We start from the raw sequence: 13443 nt of genomic DNA, 5'->3' as shown, positions 1-13443 counted from the left end.
AGGAAGGGGGGAAGACAAGAAGCAGAAGACCATTTCAGGAATTTGCAAACATAGCATGAAAATGGCATGAAGAATGAAGAAAAGGATATGAATATAAGACAGAGGTAGAACAGACAGAAACTAACAAGTGCATGAGCTACATGAGAAATTAAAGATGCATCTGAAAGTTGTTTGTCCATTTTTATTGAGGTACAATTGACAAACTAAACTATACATATTTAAAAAGTACATTTTGAAATGTTGTAAAGATTATGTAAGATCCAGATGGGCACTGGACTTTTAAGGGGAAATCGTTTCAGACTGTGTAGATGCCCGACCACTGCACTGTACACCTGAAGCTGATGTAGAATAGTATTGCATGTCAACTATATTTAATTATATATTCATTCACGGGATGTAAAGTATAGCATAGGGAATATAGTCAATGGTATTGTAACAGTTATATAAGATGTCAGAGGGGTAGTAGATGTGGGACACCAGCGTTATCATTTTGTGAGGGGCATTATCATAAAAATCAAAAAAAGAAAATTATGCAAGGATTCCCCATGATAAAAACTCAAGTCCTGAAAAAAAAATAAAATGCACACTTTGATAAGGTCTGATACCCATGAAACTTTAACCATTATGGAGATTATGAATATATTTACCTACCCCAAAGATTTCTTTGTATCTCTTTGTAATGTCTCCTTCTACCTGCCTGCCCACCCCATCCCTGCTCACCAGGCAACCAGTGATCTACTGTCTGTTACTATACTTTGCATTTCATTTCCTACAATTTTATATGAATGCACTCTTTACATACAGAATGCACTTTTATTGTCTGCATTCTTTCATTCAGCATAATTATTCTGACGATAATTCATGTTGCTGTATGTATCAGTAATTCATTTCTTTTTATTCCTGAGTAACATTCGATTATATAGACACCACTATTTATTTATTCATTAATCTTTTGTTGATAAGATATTTGGGTTGTCTCCAGTTTGGGGCTATTAATAGATATAAGGCTGCTATGAACTGAACATTCATGTATGACTTTTTGTACAGATGTAAGCTTTCTTCTCACCTAGGAGTCGAATGGCTAGATTATGTAACAGGTGCATGTTTAACTTCAGAAACTGACAAATTGTTTTACAAATTGGTTGTAGCATCTTACATTCCCACCAGCACTGTATGAGAATTCCAATTTCTCTATATCTTCATCATCCTAACAAATATGTGGCAATACCTCATTTTCATCTTAGCATTTCTCTAATAATGACTGTTCATATTGAGCACCTTCTTGTGTGTTTCTTTGCCATATATCTTTTTGCTGAAGTGTCTGTTCCAATTTTTGCCCATTTTTAAAGTGAGTTCTGTTTCTTACTGAATTTTGAGAGCTCCTCATATTTCATGGATACAAATCCTTTATTAGATATAATCATTACAAATATCTTTCCCCATTCTCTGGCTTGTCTTTTTATTCTATTAGTAATGCCTTTTAAAAAGCAGAAGTTTTAAATTTTGGTGAAATTAAACTTATTATTTTATCAATTGTTCTTTTGATGTTACATCTAAGAAACCTTTGCCTAACCCAAAGTCACAAAAGTTTTATCTTATGTTTTCTTCTAGAAGCCTTTATAGTTTAAGGTTTATATTTGGGTATATGACCCATTTTGAGTTAATTTTTCCAGATGGTTGCAAGAAATAAAGTTTTTTGGAGGCATGTAGATATCCATGCCACAACTGGTTCATTAAATTACTACTATGACTTGTTCTTTGCCCAGAACTCTTAGGTTTCTACCTAAGTTCTGACACTAAACAGCAGAATAACAAGTGGCTAGTTGTTTAAACCCTGTATGCTTTAGTTTCCTCATGAGTAAAACAGAGATAGTAGTAGTATCTTATTGATAGATTTGTGAGAATTAAAGGTTAAAACACCTAGAACAGCACACATAAAAAGCACTCAAGAAGTATTACAAATTTCTTTTATTTGTAGTATTGCATACTCCCTTCTTCCTTTGAAATTATATAACATTATAGCTAAAAAATAACAATACATGATTTCCCATTACTGAATAATGGAAATATTTTGCTATTTAATTTTGAGTAATGAAAAAGATGCCACTTTGGATTCCATACCTAAATATAATGGTCTTTATATAAATAAGCATGTAGATTGCCTTCTCCATTAAACTACTACAAGGAACAAGGTTGCTGAATATCTACCATTTTCGATAAAGAATACTTTTCTGAAAATACGTTATTTGAAATCACATTAAACTCCTGAGGCAAGAAAATGTTTATTGTCCAAGAACTGCTACTCTGATACTTGTGCACAGAAACATTCACATAACATTTTGGGGGAACTGAAAAATAAAATAGCTGATCCTTGATCTCTTGTGCAGAACAAGGAGAACATGAGCTGTATAAAATTCTGCCAATCTCTAAATGGTATTTTACCCATTAGATTGATGAGCTTATCCCAAATGAGTCCTAAGGAAGATTTTCTGGGGGGGGAAAAAAGAACATTTGCTAAACTGTTTTATTTTTTATCTGTGCACAGGATAAACAAAGGGAGGCTGGGTCACTGGTTCTCACATTTTGTGCTTACTAATCATCTGTGGAACTTGATAAAATTCAGATTCCTGTCTCTATCCCTTGAGATTTTGATTAGTAATATCTAGTTTAATATGTTTCTCAGCACCTTCTGATGCTAGTGGTTCCCAGACAAAACTCTGAGAACCACTGCACTAAACAAACAAATAATCCTCAAAGATATCGGCATTTTATATTTGTGTAATACCTTTAACCTAAGAAAAAAAGGCTTTCCGGACACTTCACCTCACATTCTCAACAGCAGTTTACAGATAGGCACAAAAGCAGGTGCAATGTAGTTTAGAAAAGAAGATTAAGAAAGCAAAGAGGTTTTTCTGCTTTTGGGTTTTTTTTACTTTTTTCTATTTTTTTTCCTAAAGTACATTATATGATGAAACACCTCAGGAAACAAAGATCAAAGATCTAATACTCTCTAAGAGACAAAAAATAAAGAACAGATTTCAGAATTTTAAATTATTATAGTTAATGTAATTTAACACTCCCTACTCCCAGAAGTTTAAGAAAAGAAACAGAGTCATGGTATAATTTAAACACATGGATGAACTAATCCTTCTGTTCCCACAGCTAAATTATGATCTAGGCTAAAACAATATATAGACTAGAACTTGGCAAATGCTGACCTTTATCAACCATTAGCTGATTCACAAGTTTACCTACAGCACAGAGTAAGCACCATTTCTGGAAGAGTAGTCTGAAGAACACCTGGGTCAGAATCGCAACCACTGAAACAGCATTTTGGGGATTAGGTCCTGGGATTTTATATTTTAACATGCTCCCTGGTGATTCTTAAACACATACAAGCTTGAGAATCTGTGGCGAAGGGAGAATAGAAAGAATTATTGGTAATAGAAGAATGAAGATAGCAGTATAGCACCCTTTAGTATGTTAGTATGATATTCCTTTGACTTTATTTGCAAATTAAGAAATAATGCAATACTACTACACACCTATTAGGATGGCTAAAAAAAAAAAAAAATGAGAACTAGGGAATGCTGGTGAGAAAGAGCAGTATCACTGCTGGTGGGAATGAAAAATGGTACAACCAATTTGAAAGACAATTTGGTTTCTCACAAAGCTAAACATAGTCTTACCATCTGATCCAGCAATTGCGCTCCTTGGTATTTACCCAAAGGAGCTGAAACTTATACACACAAAAAACTTGCATGTGGATGTTTATATTTATAGCAGCATTACTCATAACTGCCCAAAACTAGAAGAAACCAAGATAACTTTCAACAAGTAAGTGGAAAAATAAACTCTGGCACATCCATAACAATGAACATTAGACAGTGATAAAAAAGGAACTATCAAACCATGAAAAGACATGGAGGAATCTTAAATGCATATGACTAAGGGGAAGAAGCCAGTTTGAAAAGGCTACATACTGTATGAGTCCAACAGCATGATGTGTTGGAAAAGGAAAAACTACACAGACAGTAAATGATCAGTGGTTTTCAAGGGTTAGGAGGCGAGAGGGATAAATAAGTGGAGCACAGGGCATTTTTAGGGCAAATTACTCTGTATGAAGCTGTAATGGTAGATACATACCATTAAATATTTGTTAAAACCCATAGCTCTATACATAACAAAGAGTGAACTTAAATATAAATAATGGGCTATAGTAACTAATAATGTATGAATATTGGCTTATTAATTGTAACTAAAAGCAAGCCCCAAAATTGTTTCAACCATTGTGGAGCGGATGTGAAACTGACAACTATTTTTATCCATGTGATTCTGGCCCACGTGTTCCTCAGACCACTCTTCAGAAACATTGCTTCCTCTGTGCTGTAGGTAAACTCTGCGAATCAGCTGATGGTTGATAAAGACCAGCATTTTGCCAATTCTGTTCAATGAATTATAAAGCAAGATGTCAACAACAGGAGAAACTGTGCATGTGTGCTGGGGGGCGGGGGTTATTATACGACACTTTGTGTACTGTCTGTTCAATTACTCTATAAATTTGTACTAAAATCTAAGGTCCATCAATTAGTTTTTTAAATAATGATAAAATAAAACAAAGTGACAGCCCAGCAACTATAAACATCAGTTCCTAGCAATGTAAAGGAACGCCTTCCACACTGAAACCTGTACCTAGTCACACCCTATCGGCAGCCCAGAAAGGAGAGAATAAGCACACACGTGACTGAGAGACAAAGAAAAAGTGGAGTCCGTGCAAAATGTCAAAACACATCAAGTTGAGCAGACCTGCAAGTGGAGACAACACACGGGGCCTTCATACCAACACGACACCACGTTTCCAGAAAGCTTTCCAGCAGTGCTCAGGGCATGCCACTTCGGAGTTGGCCTCCATCCTGGGAAGCAGCGGCCTATGTTCTTGCTCCCCTTCACTCCCTCTCCTAAGAGTAGTCTACTTAAATGGTCTTGATCCCCAGGAAGACCACCAGCCAAGCTACCCCAAGGCCAGTCCTAATCTCCTCCTATACTATTAGGTTAAGACAGGATTCCTGTCTCTGTGCTTCCTCCTTCATGGTCTACTGACAAAGGCAAGTTTATAGAGTTCATCTGTGTGACCAGACCAAGCTGGCTAACCAGTCACATGGCTATTCCATGTCTGGCCCGTCTGCCTGGGTCATGTGCCCATCCTCTCCTCAGAAGACATACACAAGACTCTGCATTCCACAGGCACCTCCTCCAGGAAGCCCTCCTACGCCTCCCAGGGAGTCCTGCTGGGCTCTGAACTTCCTACTCATCTGAGAGGCCCTAAGGAGAGCACCGAGGCCTGCCTGTCAATTTGTCCTGCCTCAGGGCACAATGCCCAATGTGCAGAGGGCCTTCTGCCATACATGAAATGAGGGCCCAATACCAGCCTTAGGATTCAAGAAGGGCCCCTCCTGAGATGCTGCCCAGCCTTCTCAGTGCCCGAGGATAGCAGGAGGGCAGAGCAGTTATTCTCAGGGGAACTTTCTCATGAGGCCATCAAGCTCTCAGCAGTCATGTCCAATGCCCCTAAGCTCTGCCTGCCCTTGGCCTAGGGGCCAGCCTGGCTCAGGTAGGACCCTGTTCCGTATCAAGTCTGTGTGAGAGTGGCCTCCTGTGTGCAGGGTCTTCAAGCCTGCCCAACAGGCGTCCCCACCCACTTAGCCATCTAGGGCTGTTGGCGTCTATTCGTATTTTGAAGCCCTAACCCCCAGTATCTCAAAATGGGACCATACTCGGTGATACAGTCTTTAAAGAGGCTAAATGGGTATATGCCTGTTCCAATCTGACTTGTGTCCTTACAAGAAGAGATTAAAAACAGGACAAAGACATCGGTGGGGGGAGGTGCACACAGAGAAAAGAGCATGTGAGAACACAGCAAGAAAGCTGCCATCTGCAGGTGAGCAGAGAAGGCTCAGAAGAAACCAACCTTGTCAATACTTGGACTTCCAACCTCCATAACTCTGAGGAAATACATTTCTATTGTTTAACTCATCCAGTCTGTATTATTTTGTTATGGCAGCCCTAGCTAACTAATATATCACTTAACAGTCAAGTGAAGGAATAGAAGAACCTTAGAAACATTAAAAAATCTCACAAAAATTATGGATGATTGATTATTCTTCGCATTCTGAATATATATCACCCATCTACACCAGAATGTATGAAATACCAGGAATTCAGACATAATTTACATTAGAGAAATTTAAAAACCAAAATATCCTCTAAAAGGAGTCACATGAAAAATATTCTTATAAAGAACAAGTTTCTCTAATACCTCTAAAATGTTAATTTTTGAAAGTTCAAATTATAAAATAGCCTTTGATTTAATATATCCACTACATAAATTAAGGTCTACTAGTAGTAATCCAAGCTAGTGGTTTCCCAGCAGTGTTACTGGTACACACTCTCCTGAGACCCCTCTGGGATGTTGTAGGAGGTCTAAGAGAGGTTAACCTGGTATGTCTCACGGGGCACAAGGTCCAGGGTGCTTGACTTAAACTAACCAGGGCAGCTCCCCCGTTACTTTTTCTCACATTGAGGTTCTATATAAGTTCTGTTTGATTAACAATTCCACTGGATTTTTTTTAAAATAATGAAAACCAATGAACTAAACCATTGTCCCAGTTATTTCAAACTTAAAAATCAGGATTTTAAAAGGATCCGACCTACAATTATCATATATAGCAAGTCCTCAAATAACATTGTTTCATTCAATGTTGTATCGTTTTGTTATAATGTTGATGAGATAGTAGGAGCTTAACTCAGTTTATATCAATTAGCCTATGGTAAAATTGGTTTTGTTATACATTGTTTCAAATAAAGTCACAGAACCTATTGACCATGTGAAGTGAGGAAGGACTTGCTGTACTTAGATTAAATTATGATTATCTCCCTCTCTCAACAGAATATAGGATGGGCATATGCTCACAGTTTAAAAATACTTAACAAGGGTAAAACTCATCAAAAATAGCCTGAAGAGGAGTTTTTCCCTATATATACAATGTATTAATTGCCAGATGAAAACCTAACACTTGGTGACAGCAATCTTTCCACCAGTAAACCAGAAAGCTTTGCAGTCCATAGTTACTTAATGTTTACAACATTCCTTGTTGGCTGGAAAGAAGGGATGTTCCTTTCTATAGGGCAGAAAACTAAGGTGGAGAAAGTTAATAAGATAAGAGTAAATGTAGAAATTCTGCTTAGCGCTCTTCAGGCAATGTGACTGAGCAGACTTGATAGGAGCCCCTACTCCATCACTTACTGATTTGGCATCTTGGCTGTTTATTAACCCTCTCAAAACTGTTTCCTCTCCATAAAATGGGGGTAATAACTACCATGAAGTTCTGTGAAGATTAAAGGAAACATTGTGTATAGAGTGCCTCATAATACTTTCACATAACATGTTCAATTTATGCCTGACCATTCACACCACCCCTGCAATAAATGATAAGGTGCACTTACAAACTGACTAAGTGTTTAGGAACAGCAAGGAAGAATGAATTGTATGGATTCCTTCCTTGAAGTATTAGATTCCTTTCTTACATGAAGTTTTGTGAGAGACATTTAAAGACCCGCCTCTGGTTTTATGAGGGTCCCCATCAACCCAAATCAATTCCTCTTCCCACAGGTATAATCCAACATGATTTAAACAGATATGACTGCCTTTCTAAGACCAATCAGGATGGAAAAGCAGCGTATCTATGTGAAAACCATTTAATTATAAATTATAAATCAATTCTTGAAGTTTAAAAACCTGTATTTATTATAAATAATATGTTTTGGCAATAAACTAACTTTTAAGTACTTAATTTATACTAATTGTTTAAAAAAATTGTTTAGGCAATAAACTTATTTGTGTGAATCTAAATAAGAGAGTTAGAAAGATGAATCTATATATAATACATGTTTGTCACATGAAAGAAGGGAAAACCAGCTACCATTTTTACAATCATAGGTTTAAAATGGTGAGAAGAACTAGAGGGATTATGAGTTGAACTCTCTAAGAAGAAACTAAAGTCGACAGAAAGCAAGTGACTTCACTAAAATTATAAGAAAGATAACAATATCGACCAAACCATAACTGTCATTTTAAAGCCAAATTTATTTCTTAATCATCTTTGAGACCCTAAGTTTATAGCTCATTTCCATGAACATGTAGAACTGACCCCTTAATAGAAAAAAGATAACCCCAGTCTTCTACTTAGTTTTATATTTAATCAAAGACACCAATTATTCATATCAATTAAGAATTCAGAGCACAGCTCTTCAGTCAAGACGACAGAGTAGGTAAACACTATGCTTGTTTCCTCTCACGACGACACCAAATTACAACTACACTACAGAAGAGCCATCACTAAGAATCACCTGAAGTCCAGATGAACAGAAGTCCTCTAACTTAAGGACATACAAAAGAAATCACATCAAGACTAGTAGGAAGTGCAGAGACGCCAAACAGGTTGGTCCCACACCCACATGTGGTGGATAAAACGAGGGAGGGATAGCTCAGTTGTGAAGGTCCCCCTGAGGAGTGAGGAGTCCCAGCTGCAAAGCAGACTCCCCAGGCAATGGTTTCAGTGCAGGGAAGAGAAATCCCCACAACTTCTAGCTGTGAAAATCAGCAGAAATTGTGACTGAACAGGATAGAGGGCAGCCGGAATCCCAGGCGATCCTCCTAAAGAGCCTGCACACGGACATACTTGCTGACAGACTCACTCACTCTGATCTCCAGTGCTGGGCAGCCACTCAAAAGGCTCCAGGTACATAAGGGGAGGAACTGAGTTGTCTGGCTTCAGAGCAAGGACTGGAGGGGCAGCATTCTCCCAGACAGAAGTACTGGCAGAAGCGACTGTTGTTGTTTTTTTTGCTGAGCTCTAACCCCAACCACCACGCAGACACATGGATCTGAGTCTACATCAACCTAGCTAACACCATTTGCCCCACCCTAATGATTCCCTGAGACCCCTTGCCACCCAAATTGTGTGGCCAACCAAGTTGCTTCCAGTGGCTATTCCATACAAACGACCTGAATTGGCTCATGCTGTGGACTTTCTTAAAATCTTTTAAAGGTTTACAAACCCCAAACAAGCAGCATCTGGTCTTGGCGTGGTCTTGCTAAGCAGTCCCAAGCACGACAATAGTAACAGCCAGCCTCAGTTCACATCTTAGCCAATCCCAGGTACCTCCAAGCCCAACATAAGTGTAAACCATTTGCAGATCACTTTGTAGCTCATATGGAGTGGTCCCAGGGAGGGCATAGGCAGTGGCAGACATTGGCCTGCAACACAGCCCCACCCAAGAGGCTACAGAAACAACACAGCAGATGATGAGCTTCAGACCACACCAGAGCACCACACAACCACCTCTACAAACAACACACAAAAGGGCAGACTACACAGGTACCAGAGCCCTGCTAAAGGAATCATGATCCGTAAGTTGAGCCGCTGCACAACAGCTACTCCACTACAATCATGACCAGTCCTCACAATCAATCAGCCTAAGCGTCAATCCCTCCTACTGACGTGCAAACAGCAACTAAAGCTCAACTGTAACAGAAGAACAAAGAAAACACACAAGGGACACACCTGCAGCATCTGAATCAGGTGACCAGTGAGACTGCACCATTGGGCCCCACAGAACACCTAATACCTAAGGCCACTCTACTAAAACTGGGAGGCATATCAGCCCTACCTAATACATAGAAACAAATCCTGGGAGGCAGCCAAAATGGGGAGACAAAGAAACACAAGCAAAATGAAAGAACATGACAAAGTTCCAGAAGAAGAACTAAACAAAATGGAGACAAGCAATCTACCAGAGTTCACAACACTGGTTATAAGGATGCTCAATGATCTCAGGGAGAACTTAAACAGAGATGGGAAACATAAAAATTGATATAGAAAAGATAAGAAAGAATTAGAAATAAAGAATGTAATAACTAAAATTAAGAATACATTAGCGTGCCTTTCTGTCTGTGGATGCCGCTGACTAAGCATCACTAAATCTCCCCTCCCACGGTCATCTTGTCTAAATCAGAGTCTCCCAAAGAGCCTGAACAGCTGCGGAAGCTCTTCATCAGAGGTTTGAGCTTTGAAACAACTGATGAGAGTCTGAGGAACCATCCTGAGCAATGGGGAATGCTCACAGACTGTGTGGTGATGAGAGACCCAAACACCAAGCGCTCCAGAGGCTTTGGGTTTGTCACCTATGCCACTGTGGAGGTGTGGAGGGAGTGGATGCAGCCATAATAAATGCAAGACCACACAAGGTGGATGGAAGAGTTGTGGGACCAAAGAGGGCTGTCTCAAGAGAAGATTCTTGAAGACCTGGTGCCCACTTAACTGTGAGAAAGATTTTTGTTGGTGGTATTAGACCCTGAAGAATATCAACTAAGAGATTATTTGAACAGCATGGGAAAATTGAAGTGATTGAAATCATGACTGACTGAGGCAGTGGCAAGAAGAGAAACTTTTTTGCTTTTGTAACCTTTGATGGCCATGACTCTATAGACAAGACTGTCATTCAGAAATACCATACTGTGAATGGCTACAACTGTGAAGTAAGGAAAGCCCTGTCTAAGCAAGAGATGGATGATGCTTCATCCGGTCAAAGAGGATGAAGTAGTTCTGGAAACTCCAATGTGTGTCGAGAGGTGGTTTTGGTGGGGATGACAACTTTGGTCGGGGAGGAAACTTCAGTCGTCGAGGTGGCTTTGGCGGCAGTTGCAATGGTGGAGTATATGGTGGCAGTAGAGATGGCGATAACAGATTTGGTAATGATGGAAGCAATTTTGGAGGTGGCAGAAGATACACTGGTTTCGGCAATTACAACAATCAATCTTCAAATTCTGGACCCATGAAATGAGGAAACTTTGGAGACAGAAGCTCTAGCCTCTATGGTGCTGGCCAATACTTTACCAAACCACGAAACCAAGGTGGCTATGGCGGTTCCAGCAGTAGCAGTACCTATGGCAGTGGCAGGGGTTTTAATTATTGTCAGGAAACAAAGCTCAGCAGGACAAGAGAGCCAGAGAAGTGACAGGAAAGCCACAGGTTACAACAGATTTTGTGAACTCAGCCAAGCACAGTGGTGACAGGGCCTATCTGCTACAAAGAAGGCATGTTTTAGACAATGTTCATGTGTATAGGCAAAAAAACTTGAGGACTGTATTTGTGACTAATTGCATAACAGGTTATTTTAGTTTCTGTTCTGTGGAAAGTGTAAAGCATTCCAACAAAGGGTACTAATACAGATTCTTTTTCCTTTTTTTTGCACCCAGGCTGTTGGATTGCTAAATGTATTAATAGTCTGATCATGATGCTGAATAAATGTGTCTTTTTTTAAATGTTCTGTGTAAAGTTAGTCTACTCTGAAGCCATCTTGGTAAATTACCCCAACAGTATGAAGTTAGAATTCTTTCAGGGTGATGCCAGATTCTATTTGAAATTTATTTATAACCTGCTTGGGCTCAGAAGCCATTGTCTTCAGAAACTTTGGTGTAGCTGAATTGACAGATACTGTGTTGGTGACCTGGAGCTCACCCACATTAAAAGCCTAATAGTTTTTATTTAATATGCAGTTAAAGCTCAAGATACTTATATAATCATTACTAATATTTGCAATTATATAGCATAACCATTTTATTTATGCAACATTTTAGGAACACTTTTAAAAATAGACTAAAAACAACAGGTTATATATTAAGAATACAATCTTAAGGCATTTTTAGATGCTCTTCTAGTTTTAAAAGATTAAAGGAAATTTTTATTTCCTATGGAAATTACTGCTAGTCAATCTAAATGATGTACTTATCAGGTCTCAAATTATTTAGCAATATATGGAAAAGGAAATGAGACTGCATTAGATTCTGTTGCTGTGCAAGTAGCACATTGTATACATTAATAGTTATAATGAATTTTTAAAGAAAAATATTGATCAAACTGACAATTGTACTGAGAAAACATATATAAATTATGATTTAAAACAATATTAAAAGCAAGGTGGAGTCACAGGCCTGCTAATCTCCAAGTGGTCATCAGGCCTCGTACTTTGGCTATATCACCATTTAGAGAAGGAGGAGATTAAAATAACCACAATAGTAACTGAAACAGAAAATCCAAGTTGAATTTTATCTACGTTTTTCCATCACTGCAGTTAAAATTTCTGATGATAAAGTCCATTGCCAGTATATGCTGAAAACCAAAATATTACTGAAGAATCAAGAAAAACTGTTTTTTTGAACTTTTCCACACCTAATTCTCCGTTGCCTACCTGAAATCCGTGCTTGCCTCTCCACCATGTGCTTAATACTTTGGGGGGCATGTCAATGACGGAAACAATGTCGCCCACCTAGGAAAACAAATTTAAAGTGGAATGATTTTAGTCAACTTTTAAACCAACTGCTATATCTAGAATTTAAATGTGAACTGTAACAAAAAGGTTAAGTACTATTTTATTCTCTGGCTAACTGTTTATGGAAAAACATAATAACGTACTTCTTTCTATTAAGAATTTAATAATCTTAACCATTTGTTAAGGAAAGGTCTACAAAAAGTAAAGTAGTACAAAGACTGTGATCCAATTATCACATGAATAGTAACTTCAGAAAGCCAGAGTTACCGCATAAGATTTTTGAAGGTTAGGCTTCCTCAACACTTCTGTTAGAATTTTGTTATTGCTGTTACTAAAAGTGAATAGATACACTTATAAAAGACAGTTTTAAATACTCATATGTAGAGCAACAGTAGCTTCTATTAATACCACATTTAGTGAGCACTTACTATATGCCAGCTATTGTGCTGAGCACTTGACATTACTTTATCATATAGAAAAGGTATAAGATGTCTACAATTAATGGGTTATTCTTAGTAAGTGTAAAATTTGATGACAATTACACTTCTTTCGATAGTACAGTATAACATTTCCACTATCTACCTTATGACCTTCACTCTAAAACTCAAACTAGTGTGTTTATACAAATTTTTACAAAATAATAAATATAAAATCACAATAATAGTTTTTAATAACATATTTAATGAAAGTTATCTTCTATCAAAATACTCATAAGTGATGATCTCTAATAAAACATAGTTAAGTACTTCAGAAGAATGTTACTACTGTATACAATATTGCTTTAAGAATTTTTCTTTGTATATTCACAATTAATTTTTCAAGTCAGGAAAGTCATCTTCACAGCCTTATTTGCTAACAGACTTGGTATCTTTCAAGATCTACATTACTTTGTGTACAGAACCTAAAAATTGAGTATGAGAACAGTTCAAATTCTATACAGTAAAAATGTATACTGTTTTTTATTAAATTGAATAACTGTCAGCATTTTGGTTTTTGTCTATCATTAGCCAATATTAAAAGAAAATTAATTCTCCTTTTGCATCTAAAAGTAAA

The 13443-nt window shown here is 37.8% G+C and overlaps 1 protein-coding gene across 3 annotated transcripts in view; it reads right to left on the bottom strand.

Moving 5' to 3' along the window:
- ARHGAP32 (Rho GTPase activating protein 32) overlaps nt 1–13443 on the bottom strand; it is a 328994-nt gene that overhangs the window by 90850 nt on the left and 224701 nt on the right. For all 3 annotated transcript variants that reach the window (XM_019713045.2, XM_019713048.2, XM_074321761.1), the window contains one exon: nt 12310–12387. In XM_019713045.2, the coding sequence (XP_019568604.2) occupies nt 12310–12387 (78 nt within the window). The remainder of the gene's footprint in view (nt 1–12309; nt 12388–13443) is intronic.

This window comes from Rhinolophus sinicus, linkage group LG16 (genome assembly GCF_036562045.2).
Source record: "Rhinolophus sinicus isolate RSC01 linkage group LG16, ASM3656204v1, whole genome shotgun sequence".
In the NCBI taxonomy this organism is placed as follows: domain Eukaryota; kingdom Metazoa; phylum Chordata; class Mammalia; order Chiroptera; family Rhinolophidae; genus Rhinolophus; species Rhinolophus sinicus.
Note: the sequence above shows the minus strand (reverse complement) of the source record. Positions and strands in the feature narration are given on the sequence as shown.